The sequence below is a fragment of the Lagenorhynchus albirostris genome, chromosome 7, assembly GCF_949774975.1.
Source record: "Lagenorhynchus albirostris chromosome 7, mLagAlb1.1, whole genome shotgun sequence".
In the NCBI taxonomy this organism is placed as follows: Eukaryota; Metazoa; Chordata; class Mammalia; order Artiodactyla; family Delphinidae; genus Lagenorhynchus; species Lagenorhynchus albirostris.
In genome coordinates, this window is record NC_083101.1 from 80,584,217 (window position 1) to 80,609,139 (window position 24,923).

Below are 24,923 nucleotides of genomic sequence, written 5' to 3' on the forward strand. Positions count from 1 at the left end.
AGAAAGGAGTTTTGTTGCGCTGGAGTATATCAGGGTGAATTGTTAGTTAGATGAATAACCTGTAATCTTACTAGCATTTCATTCTTTTTCTTTTCAGGCGCATATTAAATTTCCTATTGACTACCCATATTCACCACCTACCTTCAGATTCTTGACCAAAATGTGGCACCCCAACATTTATGAGGTAAGAGATGTCTATCATGAATTTCTCTGAAGATTTATTTAAGATAATATCCTTTAAAATAGCCTCCATAGCTCAGTATGCTGTGGTAGTTATGCTGTAGCCACAGAGAAGTATTCATGGTTTCCCATTTTTGGTTAGCAGTCTGTAGTTGAATTGCTCAAAAATTGGGGTTTTTTAATACCAGTGTATATTATGGTTAATTTAAGGTTGAGGCTTTAAACCTTTGCTGCTCATCGCTAAGATTATAATTCATATTTGTTAACATTTGCATTTTTTTAATTTAGTAGATAAAGTCATACAAATTTATTTGTGTACCTATCCTCTAGCTTCACAGCAAGGGTTTGTTTGTTGCTTTGATCAGAGATTCAGCTTTGGGACAGGAGCGGGTGGGAATTTATCCTACTATATTTGTACTGGTGTCCTTTAAGGAGTTGCTGCATACCAGTTGAGAGCCTCTTTTGGAATAAATCCAAGGTTAGGTTCTTCTACTAGACAAGTCCACATGCCTGGGAAAATAATTTGTAGCTTTTTTTATGAAATGTACTTAGCTTTGTGCTAATTTATAAGGATGCTGGAATAATGCATTATGTTTCTCAGGATATATGTCAAGGGCCACTAAAATATCCTTTGAGTCTACTCCTTTACCATTCTGTAATCTTTTTCATTGCAGTAGTGCTGTGAAGTTGTAGCTGAGGCCCAGGCATTAAAATTGTTTTTTAAAATTTGCAGCCTTAGTCATAGTTCTTTTTTTGGTCAGGTGGTTATTGGCAAGCACCTTTCCTCCAGAAACAGAGCTACAGAGCCTTTAAAATGCTTATAGGCAAGGGATGGAGAACTTACTCTATAGTCCTGAATTTGGATCTCAGTCTATAAATGAGCACACTGGGGTAGCTTTATTATTTTTCACAACCTGCTTTTTCTGTCAGTCATTTTCTTCATTTTTCTTTCCTTCTTAAAACAGGATAAACTAGTGCTCAAAAGGTGATGCATAGTAACATTTCCAGAAATAGGTTCCCAGAATATTGTTTTCTTTAGTATCTTTAGTATTTGACATAATCATAGTACAAATAAACAACAATGAATATGTTGTACTATTCTATATAACAAAGTTATCCTGTTGTAGGGAGAGACTATAGAAATAATTCACTGTTCATAAGTTCAAACTGGGTTTAATACACATAGAAATATTTTTCTGTCCCTGTCCATTTAATAATCAAAAATTCTTGCCTTCAGAACTATGTGGTATAAAAGCAACTATACTCCAATAAAAATTAATTTAAAAAATTTAAAAGGAACGTGAATTCAAGAAGAAAAACCCAACTATGTGGTATGTATAGATTTTTTAGATAGCAAAAGAGAAGTGAGAAGGCGCAAGCTTTTTTTGTCTTGCTACTGAGAACTAATTCACCTTAGAGCCATATATTCGCCTGTTTCCATCTCAGTTATCTAATTCTCAAACCCTTCTCAACAAAGAAGCAAAAAGGAAAAACAAAAAACAGAATAAAGGATTCAAAGCTCTTTCAGAAGAAGGTGTAGGTAGATACACTCCACTTTCCACTGCTTTTTCACCACTTAGGCTGTTTAGTTCTGTCTCTTAAGATTTAGCATTGGATCATTGTTTTTTAAAATAGGTTTCATATTCATAATAAAAATTTCAGCAGTAAAATAAAACATGCATATCTTATAAATATGCAGTTGTTTTCCATGCCATAAAAGTTCTGTTTTTAAAGAAGTGTTAAGTCCTAGTTAGAAATTAAATTTGATGTAATCAAATGAGTCACAAGAGACTCTTCTTACAAATTAATAATACGTTAATTTACTTTGCTACATTCTGGAAACAGTATCAGAATTGAACTTTTTGAGGGCCCAAGTCAGTATTTGTGATTTTAGCCATTAGGGCTCATGGTTCTTAGCCAAAGGGATATTCCAGGAAGTTGCTCTCTCCTCATCCATCTTATGTTGTCACCTAGAAACACAATGGACCTCAATGTCAAATTGCTCTGGTCACCAAATTGTTTACTGCAGAGTTATTTGTAATAGAACTGGAGATGAAATGGGGGAACAATGGCAACAATGTCAACAGCAACAAGACAAAAATGCAAAAGGAAATGTGTACTCAAATGCCAAAATATGTGAATTGATGAGTTTTTGTATATAATAACTTCATGAGTATTAAAAATATCATAAGGACTATTTTTGGTAGAAAATAGTTTATTTTATCAAGTTTTTAGTTTTGGTTACAGTTTTATTAAATATATTCACAGACACATTACTGCAGCCCCAAAAGTTATAAATACTGCTGTGTTATATGAATGAACTTAATTAATTTAACATTTCTAATATCATTGCCACATTTGTGAAATTTATCAATACCAAGGGGAAGCTCGGAGAACAAAAGAAATTTAATATGAGCTTGTCATCAATGATCATACTGCACAGTCTACTCCTTTTTGCTTCATAATATGTTGAGTGATCTCAATAATAGTTTCCTGGTTATGTTTGTTACTGTGTGCTCAGAAGTAGATAACCAATGAAGCCCATTTGCTTCACAAACCATGTATTAAAATGAGGTTTTTATACACTCTTCACTGTGAACTTCAGAGCTATGGCAACTCAGAATCTCACTGCTCTTAGTATGTATTTATTTAAATAATTTTTTATGTAATAGACTAATATTTAGAATAGTTTTAGTTTTGCCACAAAATTAAATGGAAATTATACAGAAGTATTTAGCATTTGATGATCCTTTTAGTACTAGTGAATTGTAGGACACAGTATGGCTCTTTCTTTTAAAAAATAATAAAGATGTTGGATGTTTTTTGAAGGAGTATACAGATCATTTTTCCTGTATAGTGTTTACAGGTGAATGTCACAGGTGTAGTCATGAAATAAATGTTACAGTAAGATGGTGTATTTTAGGATACTTGATAGCCAGTAGGAAAATATTTTACTGTTTTACGTAAGGTTCTAGCTCTGAAGAGTTATTTTTGATTCTAGGCTCAGATGATTCTCAAGACATTATACTAATCTCTGTAGCCACTGACACTGCAAGGATATACCAGTTTGGCTACTATTCCACTATCATTAGGGCATGGTATTTTTAAATGTTATTGTTCTAATAATGATTAAAAATAGATCCTACTGTTTTAATATAACTCCGGCTGCCATAAATACCATAGATGCGGTGGCTTACAACAACAGAAATTAACTTTCTCACAGTTTAGGAAACATAGTTTCTACTGAAGACTCCTCCTGGCTTATCTCTGTGTCTTCATGTGGCTTGAGAGGAGAGAGAGCACAAGCTTGCTCTCTGGTGTCTCTTACAAGGTTTTTTTTTTTTTAATTAATTTATTTATTAATTATTGGCTGCGTTGGGTCTTCGTTGCTGTGTGCGGGCTTTCTCTAGTTGTGGAGAGCGGGGTCTACTCTTCATTGCGGTGCACGGGCTTCTCATTGTGGTGGCTTCTCTTTGTTGCAGAGCATGGGCTCTAGGTGCACGGGCTTCAGTAGTTGTGGCACACAGCCTCAGTAGTTGTGGCACACAGCCTCAGTAGTTGTGGCACACAGGCTCAGTAGTTGTGGCACATGGGCTTAGTTGCTCCATGGCACATGGGATCTTCCTGGACCAGGGCTTGAGCCCATATCCCCTGCATTGGCAGGCGGATTCTTAACCACTGCGCCACCAGGGAAGTCCCTCTTAAAAGGTTTTTGCCAAGTCTGCAGAGCAATTGCTTTTGGAATAGTAAAATTTAGGCTCTGTAAGTGGAAAGTGGGTCTAATTACATATAGTTTATGATCTTTGTATTTATTTATATGGATTATAGCCCATTAGGAGCAAAGTGGATGAGACCCACAATCAGCGCTTCAAAAACTGAAAAGAACTCAGTGTATCAAGAGGTCCTTTACAATAAAGCTGTCATTATAAATTATATTTTGAAATTACACAGAAAAGATCAGGTAAAAGCAAAGATACTGTGTCAGTTGGGAGTATTCAGAGAAACAGAACCAATAGGATATATAGAGATATATGTAAGAGGAGGTTTATCATAGGAATCGGCTCACGTGGTTATGAAGACTGAGAGATCCCACAGTCTGCCTTCTGCAAGCTATAGAGCCGGGAAGTCTGGAATTATAATTCATTTTGAGGCCGTAGGACTGGGAGCTGTTGGTGTGAGTCCCGGAGTCCCAGGACCCAAGAACTAGGAGTTCAGATGTAGTAGCTCAAGAAGAGAGACAATTTGTCCTTCCTCTGCCTGTTTGTTCTGTTCAGGCCATCAAAGAATTCGATAATGCCTATCACATCATCATGATGAGGGCAAGTCTTTTTTACTCAATCTACTGATTCAAATACTAATCTTTTCCAGAAACACCCTCACAGATACACTCAGAAATAATATTCTACCAGCTATCTGAGCATCCCATAGCCCAGTCAAGTTGACACACAAAATTAACCATCACAGATAGCTCTCTTTTTCTACCATTCCCCCCTTGTCATCTACATTATGGTCCTTCTATACTCTGTGTACATCATTATGTTCTCAGGGGGTGTAATTTGACTGGCACTACACTTGAATCCTTGAAATAGCAAGTTGTTTATAGTAAGGGTTTATGCCCTTCTTATTTCATTACATATAGTAAAATTATATTTAGATAGAAAAACAATGGTAGCCTAGCTGGTTCTGCTTCATCTCCTCTGATCATTTAACACACATTTTTCTCTCTAATTAAATTATTATTCTTTTCTCTGTTTAGTGGAATTATCTCAGAGCTTCTGTGGTATTTCCGTAATTTCTTTGAGAATTTATTTTAATGGTTTTTCCACCGAAGAATCAAATAATGAACCCCGCAAAATACATTAGGATTGATTACAAAGTTGGAATATTACATTCTCTGATGATCTTTCAAGACTAGGACAAACTGCTTTATTAGTTCATTATTCTTGAACTCATTTCATATAAATTTTAAATACAAAGTTTCTAAATTATAAAAAATTTAGAATACGTTTTGTTAAAATGCTTTGATTTCAATATCTATGTTATAAACATACTAAAATATTAAGTTTAAACCCACTAATTTTTTAAATTTTGAAATAATTTTGGGCTTGAAGAGTTTCAAAACTAGCACAGAAAGTTCTCATATATGTACCTTTTACTCATATTCTTCTAATGTTAATATCTTTTACAACCATGATACATTTATCAAAACCAAGAAATTAACTTTGGTACAATACTATTAAGTAAACTAGACTTCATTTGGAATAAAGTATGGCATGGGGAACCTAAAACATGTATTACTTGTCCTTAGCTAGGTGAGACAAACTCTGTTTCTGTATTGTGTTATTAAACCATCAGAAACAACATGCTTGAACTCTGATCTTGATTCACATAAAGGTGCTGAGTGCTGTGTTATAAGATTTTGTTATATTATCAGAATTTATTGTGTTCATTTTTTAAAATATGCATTTGATGAACATTTTAAATTTACATAATTTTTACTCAGTTGTCTTTAAGAAGGGACCTGAATAAAACAAAAGATTCTTCAAATGAATGAATGCTTGCTTAATCAGCTAATCAGAAATGTGTTATGCAATATATTTTATTTGCTTTAGCTACTAGGATAAATTGACAGAAATAACTTCTCTTTGGTACCTGGTAAAATATCTTTGTTTTCTTTCAGTGGTTTTTATCATTAAAATAACTCATCATTAATTGACTTGTAAAATATTCTTTATTTCTAAAATATTAGAGAAAAGTTTAGTGGTAGAATGTTCCTATAAAACTTCTCAAGTCTACAATGTGAGTTTCATCTTGGTTTATACCAGATGAGTAAGGTAGAAAGTTAACAGAAACCAGAAGACTTTGATTTGGTGTTGAAAGTTTTCCTAGTAAATGTAATTTAGTATTACACATTATTAAAGGTTTGAACTCTATCTTGTGCTTGTTTAGATTTTGCTTCTTTTTCCTCGTATTTTTTTCTTTTAAAAAATGTAAATTAGGATGCCAGTTTGCTCTATGAAGATATATATACCTTAAGGATTTAACTATAGATACATTAACCACCATTTAGAACATGATGATATTTGGGCCACCAAATTTGTCCTTTTTAGAGCTGAGCTCTGGTTTGTAAATAATTTGTGACAAGCAGGATTTTATGTATTTTTATGTAATTATATTCATGGATTTGCAGATATTATGCATTCTCTCTAACTTTAAGGTATAGGGAATAGGTTTCTCTAGGCAGTGATGTTCCCAAATTTGGCAGCTTATCAGAATCTTGTGGAGCAGTTGTTAAAAATAAAGAATACTGGAGATTTTGGTTTGATTGGATTAGGTAGGGCCTAGGCTATATAGCCTTCATTTTACATCTTAGAACTGCCTTTCTGGAGGCTGAGAACTTCTCCCATTAAAAAAAAAAGGGTGAGGGGACTTCCCTGGTGGTGCAGTGGTTAAGAATCTGCCTGCCAATCCAGGGGACATGGTCCCTGGTCCAGAAGGTCCCACATGTCGCGGAGCAACTAAGCCCGTGCGCCACAACTACTGAGCCTGTGCTCTAGAGCCTGTGAGCCACAACTGCTGAGCCCGCATGCTACAACTACTGAAGCCCGCGTGCCTAGAGCCCGGGCTTTGCAATGAGAAGCCCACACACTGCAATGAAGACCTGACGCGGCCAAAAATAAATAAATTTATTTAAAAACCCAATAATTTATTGAGATAAAATTTCACATACATAAAATTAACCATTTAAAGTGAACACAATTCGGTGACATTTAGTACATTCCGAGCGTCGTACATCTAACACCTCTATTTGTAAGGCATTTCCATCACTCCAATGTAAAACATCTTACCCATGAAGTGATTCTTCTCCATTCCCATTTCTTCCTAGTCTCTGACAACCACCAGTCAGGTTTATGTCTCTATTTATCCATTCTGGGTATTTCATATAAATGGAATCATACAATATGTGACCTTTTTTGTGTGGCTTTCACTTAGCGTAATGTTTTGGAGGTTCATCCATGTTGTAGCATGTATTAGTACTTCATTCCTCTTCATGGCTGAATAATATTGCATTGGTTGGATATATCACAGTTTATCCATTTCTCTATTGATGGGCATTTGGTCTGTGTCCATCTTTTTTTTTTTTAATATCTTTATTGGAGTATAATTGCTTTAAAATGGTGTGTTAGTTTCTGCTTTATAACAAAGCGAATCAGCTATACATATATCCCCATATCTCCTCCCTCTTGCGTCTCCCTCCCATCCTCTTTATCCCACCCCTCTAGGTGGTCACAAAGCACCGAGCTGATCTCCCTGTGCTATGCAGCTGCTTCCCACTAGCTATCTGTTTTACATTTGGTAGTGTATATATGTCCATGCCACTCTCTCACTTCATCCCAGCTTACCTGTCCCCCTCCCTGTGTCCTCAAGTCCATTCTCTACGTCTGCGTCTTTATACCTGTCCTGCCCCTAGGTTCTTCAGAACCATTTTTTTTGTGTCCACCTTTTGTATATATAAATAGTGCTGCTATAACCATGTGTATACATGTACTTGTTTAAGTACTTTTTTCACTTCTTTTGGTTGTATACCTAGGAATGGAATTGCAGGGGTCAAATTGTGATCCTGTGTTTTGCTCTTTGAGGAACTGCCAAACTGTTCTATAGCAGATGAACCCCCTCACCAACCACCAGCAATTTATGAGGGTTCCAGTTTCTCTACATCCATCCTTATTTTGCATTTAAAAATTTTAATTATAGCTATCCTAAGGGGATATGATGTGATAACTCACTGTCATTTTGATTTGTATTTCCCTAATGACTAATGATATTGAGCATTCTTTCATGTGCTTATTGTCCGTTTATGTATCTTCTTTTGAGAAATGTCTGTTCAAGTCCTTTGTTCATTTTTTAATTGGCTAGTTTGTCTTTTTGTCATTGAGTCATAGAAGTTCCTTATATATTATGGACATTAAATTCTTATTAGATGTATGACTTGCAGATACTTCTGTATTTATAGGTTGTTTTTTTCACTTTCTTTGGTAATGTCCTTTGCACAAAATATTTTCATTTTAATGAGGTCTAGTTTATCTGTTTTTGTTTGCTTGTTTGTTGCTCATGCTTTTTGTGTCATACCTAAAATATCCATTGCCAAATCCAAGGTCATGAAAATTTTACACACACACACACACCCTTTTTAAGAGTTGATGATTTTAGCTCTTAGATCTTTGTTCCATCTTGAGTTAATTTTGTATATGGTATGAGGTAGGAGTTCAGTTTCCTTCTTTTGTTTTTGGAAATCCAGTCCCAGCATCATTTGCTGAAGAGACTGTTCTTTCCCCATTGAATGGACTTAACCATCTTGTCAAAAATCAATTGGCAATGTATGGGTCCGTTTATGGACTCTCAGTTCTATTGCCCTGGTCTATCATTATGCTAGTCCTAAACTCTCTTCTTGTCTGTAGCTTTATAGTAAGTTTTGAAATCAGGAAGTGTGAGTCCTTCGACTTTATTATTCCTCTCCAAGATTGTTTTGGCTATTGTGGGTCCCTTAAATTTCCGTATAAGTTTTAGGAACAGTGTGTCAGTTTCTACAGAAAGGGAAGCTAGGATTTTGATTGGGATTGCATTGAGTCAGTAGCTCAAACTGGGGAATATTGCCAACGTCAAGTCTTCCTACCCATGAATGCAGGCTGTTTTTCTATTTATTTAGGTCTTTAATTTCTTTGAGCAATGTTTTGTAGCTTTCTGTAGCTTTTTGTAGTCTTCTTTAATTTCTTTGAGCAATGTTTTGTGGCTTTCTGTGTACAGGACTTTCACCTCCCTGGTTAGATTTATTCCTAGATATTTTATTCTTTTAGAGGGCATTGTAAATGGAATTGTTTGCTTAATTTGTTTTTTTTTTTGGTTGTTGTTGTTGTTAATATTTATTTATTTATTTATTTGTGCTGGGTCTTAGTTGCAGCAGGTGGGCTCCTTAGTTGTGGCATAGGAACTCTTAGTTGTGGCACGCATGTGGGATCTAGTTCCCTCACCAGGGATTGAATCCCCCAGCCCCCTGCATTGGGAGCGCAGAGTCTTAACCACTGTACCACCAGGGAAGTCCTGCTTAATTTTTTTTTTAGGTTATTCATCACTGGTGTATAAAAATGAATTTTTTTTTGCCACGCTACACAGCTTGCAGGATCTTAGTTCCCTGACCAGGGATCAAACCCGGGCCCTTGGCAGTGAAAGTGCAGAGTCCTAACCACTGGACCGCCAGGGAATCCCAAAATAAAACTGATTTTTGAGTGTTGATCTTGTATCCTACAACTTTGCTGAATTGATTAGGTCTAGTAGCTTTCTTGTGAATTCTTTGGAATTTTCTTTGACATTTGCAATGGAAATAGATTTACTTCCTTTTCAATCTGTACACTTTAAAATTTTTCTTTTTCTTCTCTAATTGCTCTGGCTATAACTTCCAGGACAGTGTTAAATAGCAGTGGTGAAAATGGGTGCCCTTGTCTTATTTCTGATCGTAGGAGGAGAGTTTTCACCATTAATTAAGTATGCTGTTTATTAGCTGTGGGTTTTTTGTTTTTGTTTTTTTAAATAAATTCCCTTTACAATTTTAAGATAGCTAGAAGGTAACTATAGTTTTCTGAGTGTTTTTATTATGAGAAAGTGTTGGGTCTTGTCAAGTGCTTTGTCTGCATCAGTTGAGATGCCCATCTTTTAATATGTCATTTCTAAGTACAGATCTATTTTTGTCATTTCACTACTAAGAAATTTTACTTACACACATATTAAACTCTGAACAAAGTAACATACTCCTCTCGACTAATTTTTGTGCTCTGTTTTTCATTCAAGCTGTGTTCTTCACTCCTGTGGTAGGTAGAATAATGGTCCCTCAGATATGTCTACATTCTAATCCCTGGAACCTGTGTTATGTTAGATTACATGTTAAGAGGAATTAAGGTTGCTTATCAGATGACCTTAAACTAAGATTATTCTGGATTATCTAGGTGGGCCCAGTGTAATCACAAGGGTCCTTTAAAGTGGAAGAGGTAGGGTAGGCAGAAAATGAGAGTGAGGAGATGTGACTTTGGAAGAAAGGCTCAAAAATGCAACATTGCTTGCTTTGAGGATTAGAGGAAGGGGGCCAAGAACAAAGGAGTGTGGGTGGCCTTTAGAAGACAGAAAGGGCAAGGAAAGGGATTCTTCCTTAGAGCCTCCAGGAAGGAATGCATTGCTGCCCACACACTGACTTTAGCTCTGTGGAGAGCAGTGTCAGACTTAGACCTACAAAACTGTAAAATAATAAATTTGTGTTGTTTTAAGCCACTAAGTTTGTGGTATTGGTGTAATAATACAAAATAAATGTAACTGCCTGAACATATTTTATTTATGATGCTGGTTTCTTCAGGCAATCTCATGTCTGGATTTCCCTTAGGTTATTAAAATTGTAATCATTATTGAAAGCCCATCTCAAAGCTTCCTCAACGATTAAGCTTTTTGTTTTTCTTCCACACCATCTCCCAGGTGTCCTCTCCAAATACACCTAGTTTCTCTCTCCTTGTTTCTGTAGTGCTTTTTTACTTTCCTCATGTTACCTAACAATACAGAGTTTTGGAATATAGTATTCGGTATTGGCTTTATTAAAATTTTATTATCCTTTAAAAAACATTCTGTTATCTTGGTGTGTGTAAATTTGGGTTTATATGTAAGTTTTTTTCACTTTATATGGTTACACCTCTAATTTTTTAAACATTTGAATCTTTTGTTTCATTTTAGACTGAGAGATAGGCAACTGTATCGTTCTCGGTCTTGTCTTTTCTGTTAACAATCTGTATTGCATATGGTAGACAATCCATATATGTTTGACTTTCAATGTACTTGTAATTTAGGTCCTATAATTTACATTTATGAACCAGAATATTATAGTGGTGAATTCTTTCTATCCATATACTGAGGGAGTTATATATATAATTAAGTTGTTGTGGGGCATGTGTCAGTTTATATAAACCATATTTATTGAAACCAGTGATTAATATTAAAGGTGATTATAGCTTCTCTCCAGGCATATTTTAAGCAAGGTCAGATTTTTTTTTTGTTTCTTTTAATGTTAGATGTGTAAAAATAGAGAGATTTAGTTGCTTCTCAAGACTCTTGAATCATTGATTTATCATGTTTGTCTGTTTCTATTTTTAAATGATTTGTTTTAGAAGGATGGTGTTACAGATAATAGTGTTTCTTTTTTTAACTAAGAAATGTATTTTGGAGATTGGTCAAAATGAATATTTATAATATAAAAAAATGTTTAATTCTTCTTTATCATTGATTCCAAACAAGAAGAAAAAGCAGGCTTGTTTACTCCCCTAATGGTAAGAAAACAAGTCTTCTAGGAGTAAAAGAAATTTCAGCGGAATTGATATTTTTTCAATAACATACTTTTGAGTATTTACTGAATGTGATATTTGTGTCTCGTAGAATGGAGATGTATGCATTTCAATTCTTCATCCACCTGTAGATGACCCACAGAGTGGAGAACTGCCGTCTGAAAGGTGGAATCCTACTCAAAATGTCAGGTAAGGAATTACATAAGGAATAATCTGGTTTTTAGGTGGCTCTGAAGATTGGATATTATCTTTTAACAAGTACAAACGAATCCTTTCTATATTTGGTTGTTTTGTCTTCTACTGGAGCTTTAAGTAGCATGTATGCCTCATTTTGAAGAGTTGTAATTCTGGAGTAATAATGCATATGTTGTCACTCATTTCTCTGTGTTCACTTTGGAAGAATTTTTCTACTCTGAATTCTTCCTCTTACATTAAGTTCCATCCTGCAGCTTTGGATTTCATGAGTTCCATGTTTGGATTGGTTGCTTCTTTATTCTAGGATTCTTATTACTTTTTGCTGAAAAGTCTTAGTCTTTACACTTTGTTTATCCATTCACCAGTTGATGGACATTTGGGTTGTTTCTGCTTCTTGGCTATTATGAATAATGCTGCTGTGAACATTGTGTGACATTGAACATTGTGTGCAAGTTTTTATGTGTACATATGTTTTCATTTCCTTGGACATATACCTGGAAATGGAATTGGGGGTGCATAACTCAGTGTTTAACTTCTTGAGGAACTGCCGTATTTTCCAACATGGCTGCACTAAATTTTACAGCATTCCCACCAGCAGTGTGTGAATTCTAATTTCTCCACATCTTTGTTAACACTTGTTATTTTCCATGTCTTTTATTATAGCCATCCCAGATGGTGGACATGGTATTCTCATTGTAGTTTTGTCATCAGTGTGTTTCTTTTAAAATAACTGTCAAAATTTTAGAATGGTTTTAGATTTTTAGAAAAATTATGAGGAAAGTACAGATAATTCCCATATTCCCCACACCTGCAGATTTCTTTGTTATTAACATCTAACATTCATTTGGTTCATTTGTTACAGTTAGTGAACCTGTATTAGTACATTATTATTGACTAAAGTCCATACTCTTTCACGTTTCCTTAATTTTTACCTAATGTCATTTTTCTGCTCTGAGATCCCCATGCATGATAGATAGCACATTATATTTAATAGACAGTTCTCCTTAGACAACTGCAGCAGTTTCTTGGACTTTCCTTGGTTTTGATGACCTTAACAATTTTGAGGAATACTGATCAGGTATTTTGTAGAATGCCCCCCAAATGGGATTTTTTTTTTGATGTTTTTCTGCTTATTATACTGGAGTTATGAGTGTTGGGGAGGAAGACATGGAGGTAAAGTACATTTTCATCATGTCATAGCAGGGGTACATCCTGTCAGCCTGACTTACCACTCTTGATGTTAACATTCATCACCTGGCTGAGACTCTTGTTTTTAGGGTTTCTCCTCTGTAAAGTTCCTCCTGTCCCCCTTTCTGTTCTGTATAAGGGAAGTCCTAGGTGCAGCCCACACTAAGGAGGGGGGAGTTATACTCCCACAAGGCTGAGATACCTGTATAAGTTACTTCAATTCCTCTGCACAGGAGATTAATCTGCTCTCCCCCATTTACTCATTCATTCATTTTGTTAATCATTTTTAATGATCTGGAAGCTAGTAACTCAATTAGAATCTCCATTTTTGTCAAAAGCAAAGAACTTGAAGCTTCCTGATGCACACAAGGATTTCTTACCTGTCTCTTATCAAGTTATGTGTTTGCTTCCCACCTTCTGGGAAGAGTAGACCAAAAAGTCTATTCAAGACATATCAAATACTATTGATTATGCTGGTTACTCGTTTCTTTAGGTACTTTGTTCCATCCAGTATACTTAGAAAGGATTGGGAAAATAGATACATTTTAGATTTCAACACATCTTGCCAGTATATTTTTTTAATGAGAAAAAACTGACTTCCCTTTTTAATTTAAATAAATGTGTTGATACACCTCACCTTGACAAACATCATGCCTCTGAATAATTCTCAGATAGATCAGGCCTTGAGACTTGCCATAAGTTTATTATGTCTGTAAAATAAGGAATCATTGCATATTCCATATACTTTCTGCTTTACTTTAGTGGGACTCTCCCTCGGCGATGATGCATACGGGCCTCTCACTGTTGTGGCCTCGCCCGTTGTGGAGCACAGGCTCCGGACTCGCAGGCTCAGTGGCCATGGCTCACGGGCCCAGCCGCTCCACAGCATGTGGGATCTTCCCGGACCGGGGCACGAACCCGTCTCTCAACCACTGCGCCACCAGGGAAGCCCTGATGCATTTCTTAACAATAATCAGAGATGGAATTAATTTGTTTTAGTGAAAATATAATTCCAGCAGCCCCAATCTATACATATCTGAATTTATTATACTCCACTATATAGCAAAATACTTTTTTTTTTAACATCACTCTATGCTTTTAACAAAATTATTTATGAGAAGGGAAAAGCAGTCGGCTCTATTTGTAAATTTCTCTTTGTTTTGTACATCTTATGTTTCATCACTAGGCAATGCAGCATAGAAATATTTGGGATGTGTGGGAGGTATGCATTTCTTGTAAAGGGCAGTTGTGAAAAGGGAAGCTGGAAGGGAGAACTGATAGGATATTTCGTATGTCTCCAGGGGCATGTATATATTTTAAGACCATTGTTTTACACGGGATCTTTTATGATCATTAGTAAAATTAGTATATTTCTACTTCATCCCCTCATATCCGTATATCACACAGTTGTTAGCTGATTATTTAGACCTTTAACTTATACGTACTTATTACTTGATTTTTCAGCATCAGATGGTATACTGACACTTAGATATAAAAGAAAAGGAAACCTTCTACCTCCCCCTTCTAACTTTTAAATATTATTGTTTATTGTCAGGGTTATAAAATTTATAATCTGTACTCTGTAGCTTAATCCCAGTTTTAAAAATTCTTATTCCTGTTGTTAAATGAATTCATTGTTTGTTCCTCATTATTTTACTTCCTTTGGTCTATTAACTGGCTGAAATTGTCCATCAGTAATTTCTCAAGGGATTGCTCCTAGGAGCTGTATTACATTCCGAGTTGTTACGTGTTCAAAGTACTATGTGCTTGTGTATATGGGAGTATACGTGTGTGTTTGCCATTATACTTCAAATGACAGATTTTAACTAGATATAAGATTTCAGGATCATGCTTTCTTTCCTTGAGGATATTATGGGATTACTCTGTTGCCTTGGAGACATTTGGCTACCCTATTTCTCATCTCTTTCACACTATATAATTGTTTAAGAGGCTGGCATGCTTTCGAAAGAAGCACATTATTTTATCAGTAAAATTAAACTGACAATGTAGAGAAAAGGTTTTAAATATCTTGGAAGATTTGTTGAAAAATTGGACCAAAAATGCAGAGTTGTCTTTTTTTTTTTTTTTTTTTTTTTTTTTTGCGGTACGCGGGCCTCTCACTGTTGTGGCCTCTCCCGTTGCAGAGCACAGGCTCCGGACGCGCAGGCTCGGCGGCCATGGCTCACGGGCCCAGCCGCTCCGCGGCATGTGGGATCTTCCCGGACCGGGGCACAAACCCGTGTCCCCTGCATCGGCAGGTGGACTCTCAACCACTGCGCCACCAGGGAAGCCCCAGGGTTGTCCTTTAAGTATGATTTTGGTGCTTGTTTTTCAGGACTAGTAGTAACCCTAGAATAGAAGAAGTAGTAGCTCTAAGGTGTTAGTGATTCTTGCTTTTGGAGGTTGAATGTTGAATCAAATGCTTCACATACCGCCACCACACCCACCCTTTGAGAAAACAAGCCTCCTTTTTTTTTTTTTGGTGCGGCTTAAACAACAGAAATTTATTTTTTCACAGTTCTGGACTCTATAAGGTACCGGCAAGGTTGGTTTCTTCTGAGGCTTCTCTCCTCATCTTGTCTTCTCTCTTTGTCTTCACATGGTCTTCCCTCTGTTCATGTCTGTGTCCTAATTGCCTCTTCTTATAAGGACATTAGTTATACTGGATTAAGACCTGTTCTAAGGACCTCATTTTAACTTAATTACCTCTTGAAAGACTCTGTCTCCAAATATAGTCTGAGGTACTGGGGGTTAAAACTTCAGTATAGAATTTGAAGCCTCCCTGTTCTTTAGATGCAAAGCCCCAAACAAGATTTTTCTCATTGCATTCTCGTGCTGCTTGGATGGACAATCTATTACCATTACCCACAGGAATTCAAAATTTTTGCCTTTACTTCTATGTAAATACACACAGACTGTATTTGCCTTGTCTCAGCCTAAAATATTATAAACATTTTTTCTTTTTAAGAAAGGTCTGTTTGGGGAATTCCCTGGTGGTCCAGTGGTTAGGATTTAGTGCTTTCACTGCTGTGGCCCAGGTTCAATCCCTGGTCAGAGAACTAAGATCCCACAAACCATGTGGCATGGCCAAAAAAAAAAAGAAAGGCCTGTTTCTCATTTAATCCATTCCTTTCAGGGCCGGGAACTCCTTTCATATTAATCTGCCCTTTAAAACCACCTTAGCCACTTTGGGCACCAGCATCATTTTTTTTTCTCTCTGGGCCCTCAGGTCACCTGAGCCCTAATTTAGAAGCACCTGGACTTCACATGAGGGATTGCCTTCTCTGCATTTATGCTTTTTTTATTTAGAGGCTTCACAACCAGAACTTAGTTATCTTCAGATTGCCCCTTTGATCTTCATCCATGGCTCTAAAGGGTATTTGCATTGGAAATCGTTACCTTCTTGGACCTTTTTGTTTCTTTCTTACTTAGTTCCATATAATCATTGGATGGTTCTTCAATGTGTTTCTTGGGGTGGGAGAGTGAATGGAGAGTTTTGGTGTTTGTGGATTTCTAGGGGGGGACATAGAGTGTTTTGCATGCCTTGTGGAACATCATCTGGAACACCTGGTGATGTCCAGAACTCTGAAAAGTCAGGAAGGTACTACCTAATGTGGGACACTTTTCCCTTTCCCATTTGTTTCTGTGTTACTTGTTTTGAGACAAGGGAGCTCCTTAAGGTAGTAAACTGTACATATTTCTCACAGGTTATTTACGGCACTGAAATATCAAGAGGCAAGATATGAGATGCCAGGGATTTTCCTTTATATCCCTTTGCTACTAAATTATCCAGAGTAAGCACTGTCTAACTAAGGGTTCTAAGCTCCATATCCAGTTTATGGCTGTAGCCAAGACAGCAGTGGAGGTGGCAGAAGGTTCAGTTCAGCCTGTTGTAGGGTCTTGACTGCTGAATGGCACTGTTATCTGAAAGTGGTTCCATGTTCACACGTGTTTGGACTCCTCCATGACCACCTGCACTAGTCTTTCATTTAACACCTCAGTGAACATATTCAGAAAATAAAGTTGTACAGGCTTTTGTAACCTGAAGAAGAGGAAGGAATTCCTGTTACCTTTGAGAGCTGAAGTCGATTTATATAACAAGATCTAGTGAGTAGTGAGAGTTGGCTAAAGGGGAAACCAAGAAAAATGTACTATGCTACAACTGTAGGGATCCAGAGTGGCAGCCAGCTAGCTTCCACTAAAAGCTCAGTAGTTCTCCTCCTCTTAGAGGAAGCCAGCATACTTTCTGGAAGAAGAGATCCACAGTCCTATCCTCAGATGTCCAGGATTAAGTTTAGGGGGTGAGAGTTCCTTATGGAATTGGGAAGTTTTGAGGAGTAGGCATTAGTCAGCAAAGAAAAAAGTTGGGAGGATAGGGCCCCCCGATGCTGCTACATGTATGTGATTAGGAGTCCACAACACCATGCCTCTTCTTGGCGAAAGAAATAAAATGTGCCTTAATCCATGTTCTGTCCAGAACCAAGTGGGAGCTTCCAGGGGGTGGGTGAGGTGGGTGGGTAGGGGGTCTCTCAGACCTTGCAGTAGAATTCACAAGTGCTTTCTCTGAGGCACCAGCCCCAGAACTACCTGCCATACCTGCTGCAGGCTCTTGGATAGGAAAGTGGTCTTTGGTAGGGATTTGCTTTCCTTTGAAGGATAGATAACAGTGTTTTCTTTGCCACTGTGAAGATGTATCATGGGACCAGATTTATGGATCCACTCCAGAGGCCACACCTTCATGTAGAAGCGTCTCTCAGGAGTAGGGTAGGGTGTTGTTTTCCTATCTAGTATTCTCTATAATCCACTGAAAGGGCAGGGAGCTAGAGACTGCTGCAATGATTGGGTGGCAAAGTAGACAAGGTCATAGGAAATGGCTATGGCTGTGCTGTTCCTAGGGCTCCTGTAAACCCCATTCTGGGCCAGGACTATTTTATTTATTTGCTCCCTTGATGTTTGCATATTGGGTCCCACTGCACTCAGATTGCTAGTTTCATTCTGTGAAAATGATATGTATTTTGTGTATTTAAAATTTTTCCTTTTTAAACTAAAATGTGATTTGGTCATTTTGTGTATTTTAATCTGAGACCCTTATTCCTACCATGTGTTCTCAGGGGTATGTCAGTCAACGATAGCTCCAGGGACTGCACAGCAGGAACTGTTGTATTTGTTAGTTGCTTTATTATTTTTTTAAAAATACTTATTTATTTGGCTGCTCTGGGTCTTGGTTGTGGCACATGGGATCTTCGTTGTGGCATGCAGGATCTTTGGTTGTGGCATGCGAACTCTTAGTTACAGCATGTGGGATCTAGTTCCCTGACCAGGGAGCAAACCCAGGCCCCCTGCATTGGGAGCTGGTAGTCTTATCCACTGGACCACCAGGAAGTCCCTGTTAGGTGCTTTAGCAGCATAAAGAAAAACTGTTTGTAGTGTGTGGACTCATTAAGCTACCACGTTTTATCTTCCCAGTCATAACAGACTTCTTTACCATGATGTCCTCTTTAAATTTCTCTCCCATCTTGAAAGCATATAATGAGGATTGAGTTTTAATTGGGTGATCTTCTGGTGTTACTGGTCCATCTTTTGAAATAGTGTAAATGAGAGCTTAAAAGAGCCCTTCTAGGTCAACTAGAAGGGTCAGGCAGTGAGCTTTGCTTCTCTGTACGTCACTTTTTAACAAATTAAGGTCTGTAAAATCTAAGAATCTCAATCATTCAAACTCTCTTTCAGTATTTCTATGTATGTTTTAAGAGTCAAGTAAGTTGAAGTTTTAAAGAATGAACCCTTTCTACCTCACACGTTGCCTGGGAGGGTCTGTGTATGCACTGGATGAAAAATGCCCATCTTTAATCCTACAGAATTCCAAACTTTTGCTGCTTGGCTTCTGGGGAGACCCATAAGCCATGTCTTCTTTGTTGAGCTAAGGCCAGTTTCTGCCCTCCCTGCTAAAATTGTACTTGCGGTGACATAGTAGCTAACAGAGAAAGGGCAGACCCATCTCACTGATTACTGTCTGTATGTTGAAAAGGGACAAATACAGTATTACCCATTGGGTCATAGATGTTTAATTATGATCTCTTATCTCCCTTAAATACTTCTTTTTTCTTGTGAAAAAAATACAATAAATGAGAAAGGATTTTAAAATACTTACTGAAACTAACAACTGAAACTAACAACTGAAACTAACCAAATAATAGCAACAACAACAAAAAAAGGTAATTGTTGGAATAGCTTCAGGATTCAATTGTGTTTTGTATGTTCTACATACATTTCATTTTTCCACTCTATAAAAATAGGATTAATAATACTACCTTGCAGAGTTGTTTACCATGCTACAGATGTAACACCTGTGTTAAATTATTTTGGTATAAGTGCCAGACAGTTTAAACTATGTATGATATTGCTTCCCATCCTTTTCCAGTCACGTTACATAGAAAATATGAAATGATAGTATTCGTAGATCACAATGTAGTAAGCTGAAGATGCTCCTTTGGCCAGAAGTTATTGTTCCAGAGGCTCAAGTTGTCCCAGGTCCTACCTACCAATCTGCCTGAGGGAATCACATACAGTTTACCTGTAACCCACTCACAACATACTGGTTGGGAAATTTTGAATAGTATATTGCATATGAATTGCATCAGGAATCTTCATTAGTGTTGGAGTCCTTTGCCAGCACTTGGTGGTATGTCTACTGCTGTGGGTAGGTAGGTTTTTATGAAGGTGTAGCATGGTTGTTGTTTGAAGGTGTACTAGAGGGAGGAGATTAACCCCATCTGAATCAGTGGAATGGATTCCCTGTACAAAAAATGGCTCTACTCTCCAGACAAAGGGAGGAAGTGAAAACGTGCTGGGTTAATAACTATTATCACAGTCAACTACAGTTAGTGCCTGAGGCTTCTGAAAGCATCATGTATTTCAGTTTAGGGAGTGAGTACATGGTATTAGAAGTGAGTTTCTTATGATAGAACTAGATGATTCACCATTTTAAAAAATTGTACTTCCCAATATGGCATTTTAATAATAAACACAAGATATAAGAAAATCAACCTGGTGAAACCACTCCTGGGAAAAATTTCCTAATTCAGTTAATATAATTCATCTAGACCTGTGTTGTCCAGTATGATAGCCACTGACTACATGTGGCTATTTAAACTTAATTAAAATTAGTACTAAAAACCTCATTTCTTCAGTTGCATAATCTACTTTTCAAAGTGCTCAGTGGCCACATGTGGCTAGTGGTTACCATATTGGATAACACACAGATTATACATTTCCATCATCACAGAAAGTTGTAAAGAAATGCTGATCTGGACCATTAAACTGTACCACAGTTTGTCCTTATCCTGCTTATCTTTCTATCAGGTTTTGTATATGTTTTCTTCTGAAGCAATCCTTACGGAATTTTTCTTTCGCTTCTAGGATATTGTCAGTCCATTTTGCATTTTTGGCAATTGATGAGTTTCTTTAAATTTTCTTAGTGTAATTACTGAAGAAGTCCAGAAGGATGGAAGTGGGGGTACAGGGAGTTATTCTTACCCTAATAGAAAGGTGGGAAGTGTATATGTGGTAAATGAATTTGAACTAGATGGGAAAGTTTTCTTTGAAAGTGCCTTTGTCGTAATCTTGTATAATCACATAACAGAAACTCTCTACCCTTTTTAGGAAAAGGTTTCATCAAATCAAACATCTAATTGCCTGGTTCCCTCCCTTTATTTTTTGCTTGGGGCCAGGAGCAAAAGGCTATTTTGCAACAACAAAATCTATAACCTCGCACCAATGAGAAAAGGTAGAGAAATTTAATTTTTCCTCCCATGTTTCTCCTTACCTACATGCACATAGCTTTTAGGGGAGAAGAAAGCCTGGGAACTATTTCAAACATTTTTGGAGCTTATTGAGCTTATTTTATTTCACAGAAACTTTATTCCCTGTGATTAAGGTGTCTAGTTTTTATCTGTGGATGAAAATTTCCCACAAGATTTCTGAGCCCTGCGAGATCAGGGATGGCAACTAACTCTCTCACTATTGTACATCCAACATCTCACTAGATGCCTCTGGCACAATAGTAAGGGTTTAGTAAATATTTTTTGAATCAAGATTTCTGTTATTCAGAGACTAGTTCTTCCATGTCAAGGCTATTGCTTTTTCTCCATTCACCTGCTTAACTCTTATCTTGCTTCCCTTAGAAGTATGGAAAAGAAATACATTTGTATGTGATATTGGTTTTCAGATCTTCTAAGCAGCCATGGTATGAATTAGATACATGGAGTAGCATCATTTTTACCCTTTTCCACAAAAAGATTGCCTTCAAGCTAAATGTTTTTTGCTCCTGCTTTTTCCTATTGCACTTATTAACTTGTTAATTTTTTAAATGTTATTTGAAAAGCTTCCAGACCTCCAATTTTTGTAGATTGGAACATGTTGCCAGTAAGACAGTGCCTTCTACAGAGTTCATATTTTGCCCTGCAACCTAACGTTTATGCTAAACTCAGATTCCCTCTGCTTTGTCTCCCAGGTAGCAGCTTGTTCCTAGCCTAGCCAGATGAGTACTGAAAACAAAATTTTGATACTCTATTTCCATTTCCCTAAAGTCTCAAATATAGTCTTAAATTTAAAACAAAATACTATTGAATACTGTGAATATGAATATTCATAGCTGACCCTTTTTTCCTGTTTCTAGGACTATCCTGTTAAGTGTAATCTCATTGCTTAATGAGCCCAACACCTTCTCCCCAGCCAATGTGGATGCCTCGGTTATGTTCAGGAAATGGAGGGACAGTAAAGGAAAAGACAAAGAATATGCTGAAATCATTAGGTAAGGTGTTTTGTTTTGTCTTCTGTTTGATTACTTCAAGTCTTCATACAGAACCAAAGTATATCCTAGAACCAAGGGTTTAAATTGAACTTAAATATCCACTCCACTTCTGTCAGTTAGATTTATTGTTTGGGAAGAGGTTTCTGCCTGAGCCTAATGAGTTTGGCTTTTGAGACAGCAGATCTGATTTCCCAGGACACAGAACTTCCAGGTTCTAAACTAGTCACGTTTGCAAACTCTTCCTCCTGATCATTTTAGGGACACTGTTCTGGGTTTTGAACATGTCCTTTAAATGTATCAAACACCCAGTGTATTCCAGACATTCCAGGTATTTTTGTTTTAAAATTTTTTATTAATGAAACCTTATATGGCCTTTCTGACCATAGCAGCAAGTATCTTCTAGGAATCCCCATTATCAGCAACTCTAGTATATGGTCTAACAGAGCCCTAGAATAAGAATCAGGAGACTGAATAAGAATAAGGAGTAGATTCTTATTCTACTTCTAACAGAGTAGCTCTGCCACTGTCATGTGACCTTTTATCAGTTAACTTTTGGGGGTTTTTAATATTTCCATCTGTAAAAAAAAAAAAAGGTATTAGGCTCAACCATTCATCTCTCAAATTATATCCTACATAGGATATAAGATTTTCCTAACAGTACTTAGTGATTGGTAGAGCCCCAAGGACAGTTGCAGCACATTCTGTGACTTTTCAAAGTCCCTCTCTATAAATCTAGTTGGCATTATACCATGTGATATGAAAAAAAAATGCATGTCATCTGACAGCTGAATAAGTTTTCTGCCCACCGTAATCAGCTTCTTAGACCCTCTCCCTAATCCAGAGTCATTTAATGAAATTACAAGGATAGAATCTGGGCATCTGTATTTTGTTTTTACCAAGCCACTTAGGTGACTGGTATATACCAAAGATTGAAGATAACTAGTGTAAATAGTAAAGGTAGAAGTTTAGAGTGAGAGTGGACTGAGGATTGGAAAATGGGAATGCTTCATAAAATAGTCAGGACTGGAGCCTGATGTTCAAGGAAAGGGAGGGTGTAAGGCATAGTCTTTCTCCTTAGAGAGCTCATACTTTTGTTTGTAAACAAAGAAATGAACATGTAATATGATAAGTGCAACTGTAGAAGCATAAACAAAATACAGTGGAAGGAACATATAATATGGTTCCTAGGAGAGATAATGCTTCATAACCAAGAATTTTTCAGGGAGAGAGAAACATGCTTGCTAAAACACGGGTGTATAATAACAGCATGACACATCAAGAGAATTGTAAATTCTGATTTGAGAAGTAATGGGAAATTAAGAAATGCATCAGGTCTTAAAAGACACTGAAGTCATAGGGTGGGTTTGGTCCTTAATCTTAGAGGTGTTGGAGTGTCACTTAAAGATTTTGTGTGAAAGGATAATCCTATTTGAGTTCCAAAAGAACACAACTGACCAGGATACCGGCTGAGGTTTGAGGAGGCTGAGATGAAGACTAAACTGACGTAGTAACAATCAAGAATGAGAAAACAGATTTGAAAACATTTAAGACTTTGGAGTAGTAAGAGTTATAATTTTAGGAACTGAATACTCCATGGAGGTGGACAATGACAAATGCAGACTTCCGGAGTTAGGATTCCTATGGAACGTCAGGACGGAGACATCCAGTTGCTCATATAAGGGTATAGAGCTCAGAAGAAAAGTTTAGGCTGGACCCTGATGATTTGAGAGCTGTCAGCATGAAGGGTTAGAACCATGGGAATGGACAAGATGGTTCAAGGAGAAAGCTGTGAGAAGAGAGATTCAAGCCTGAAAGCCTCAGCAGCATCAGGATGTAAGGCAACAGGATCCACCAAGAGAGGTCTAATTAAAAGGGAGAATAGTGGTTGTGTTTTTGTTGGGCTTTTTAAAGTACTTTATTTATTTGGCTGCGCCGGGTCTTAGTTGCGGCATGTGGGTTTTTTTTTTTTAATTTTTTTAAGCTGCGGCATGTGGGATCTTTAGTTGCGGCATGCGAACTCTTAGTTGTGGCATGCGGGATCTAGTTCCCTGACCAGGGCTCGAACCCGGGCCCCCTGCATTGGGAGCACAGAGTCTTAGCCACTGGACCACCAGGGAAGTCCTGAGAATAGTGGTTTGATGTTTTTAAGTTCAGTTTTTCTAGGCCCCTTGAGGGGTCGAATTTTCATACTTGTTGAAGGAAACATTAACCTTCATGCGTTCATACAGTCAGTATTTGTTGCACAGCTGTATGTGCCCAGGCGGTGTTCTAAGCACTGGGGAAATAGAATTAACTAAGATAGACAAGGTCTCTGCCCACATTCAGGGGCGCAAGGAGAACAACGGAAAAATGAACAAATGAGGAAGATGAGTAGGATAAGATGAAGGAATTACAAGATGGCTGCTTTAAGTTGGATTGTCCGAATAGGCCTCCTCTAAGGTGACATATAAGTTCATATCTGAGTGACAAGAAGCAGTCAACCGTATGTAGGGCAGAAGAGCAACTGGTCCTCACAGAAAAATCAACTAGGTATGTTTGCAGGTACTAAAAAACCCCCCGAGTGGCCTGAATGTTTTGGAATTGGAGAAAGTAATGGGTGGCGAGAATGAAGCGATAGGCAGGTGGATCATGCAAGACTTTGGAATCCAACATAAGATATTTGGATTTTTCTCTAAGTAGGAGGACTATTGAGTTGATGGGACTGCATTCCGAGTTTAGTGCGGGAAGACAAGGCGGAAAACCTGAGGTGATTTCTGGCCAACCAGCATGTGGGGTGCATGGCTTTAAATGCCCTTCAGAAGGGTCTTTTTTTTTTTTTTTTTTTTTTGCGGTACGCGGGCCTCTCACTGTTGTGGCCTCTCCCGTTGCGGAGCACAGGCTCCGGACGCGCAGGCCCAGCGGCCATGGCTCGCGGGCCCAGCCGCTCCGCGGCATGTGGGATCTTCCCGGACCGGGGCACGAACCCGCGTCCCCTGCATCGGCAGGCGGACTCTCAACCACTGCGCCACCAGGGAAGCCCTCAGAAGGGTCATTTTTAAGTGTCCTTCAGAATGGTACCTGATGGGCTAGAACCTTTGGTGTAGTAGAGGGTATCTTATCAAAGATGCTTTCAGGTAGGTAGGTACTAAAGTTCAGAGACCAGTAAGGAATTTTGGATTGTTTAGGCCAATTATAAATCC

The 24,923-nt window shown here is 37.5% G+C and overlaps 1 protein-coding gene across 1 annotated transcript in view; it reads left to right on the top strand.

The window, feature by feature from the left end:
* UBE2R2 (ubiquitin conjugating enzyme E2 R2) overlaps positions 1-24,923 on the top strand; it is a 93,637-nt gene that overhangs the window by 67,720 nt on the left and 994 nt on the right. Inside the window, exons 2-4 of the mRNA XM_060155248.1 lie at positions 98-184; positions 11,644-11,741; positions 21,610-21,744. Coding sequence (XP_060011231.1) covers positions 98-184; positions 11,644-11,741; positions 21,610-21,744 — 320 coding nt within the window. The remainder of the gene's footprint in view (positions 1-97; positions 185-11,643; positions 11,742-21,609; positions 21,745-24,923) is intronic.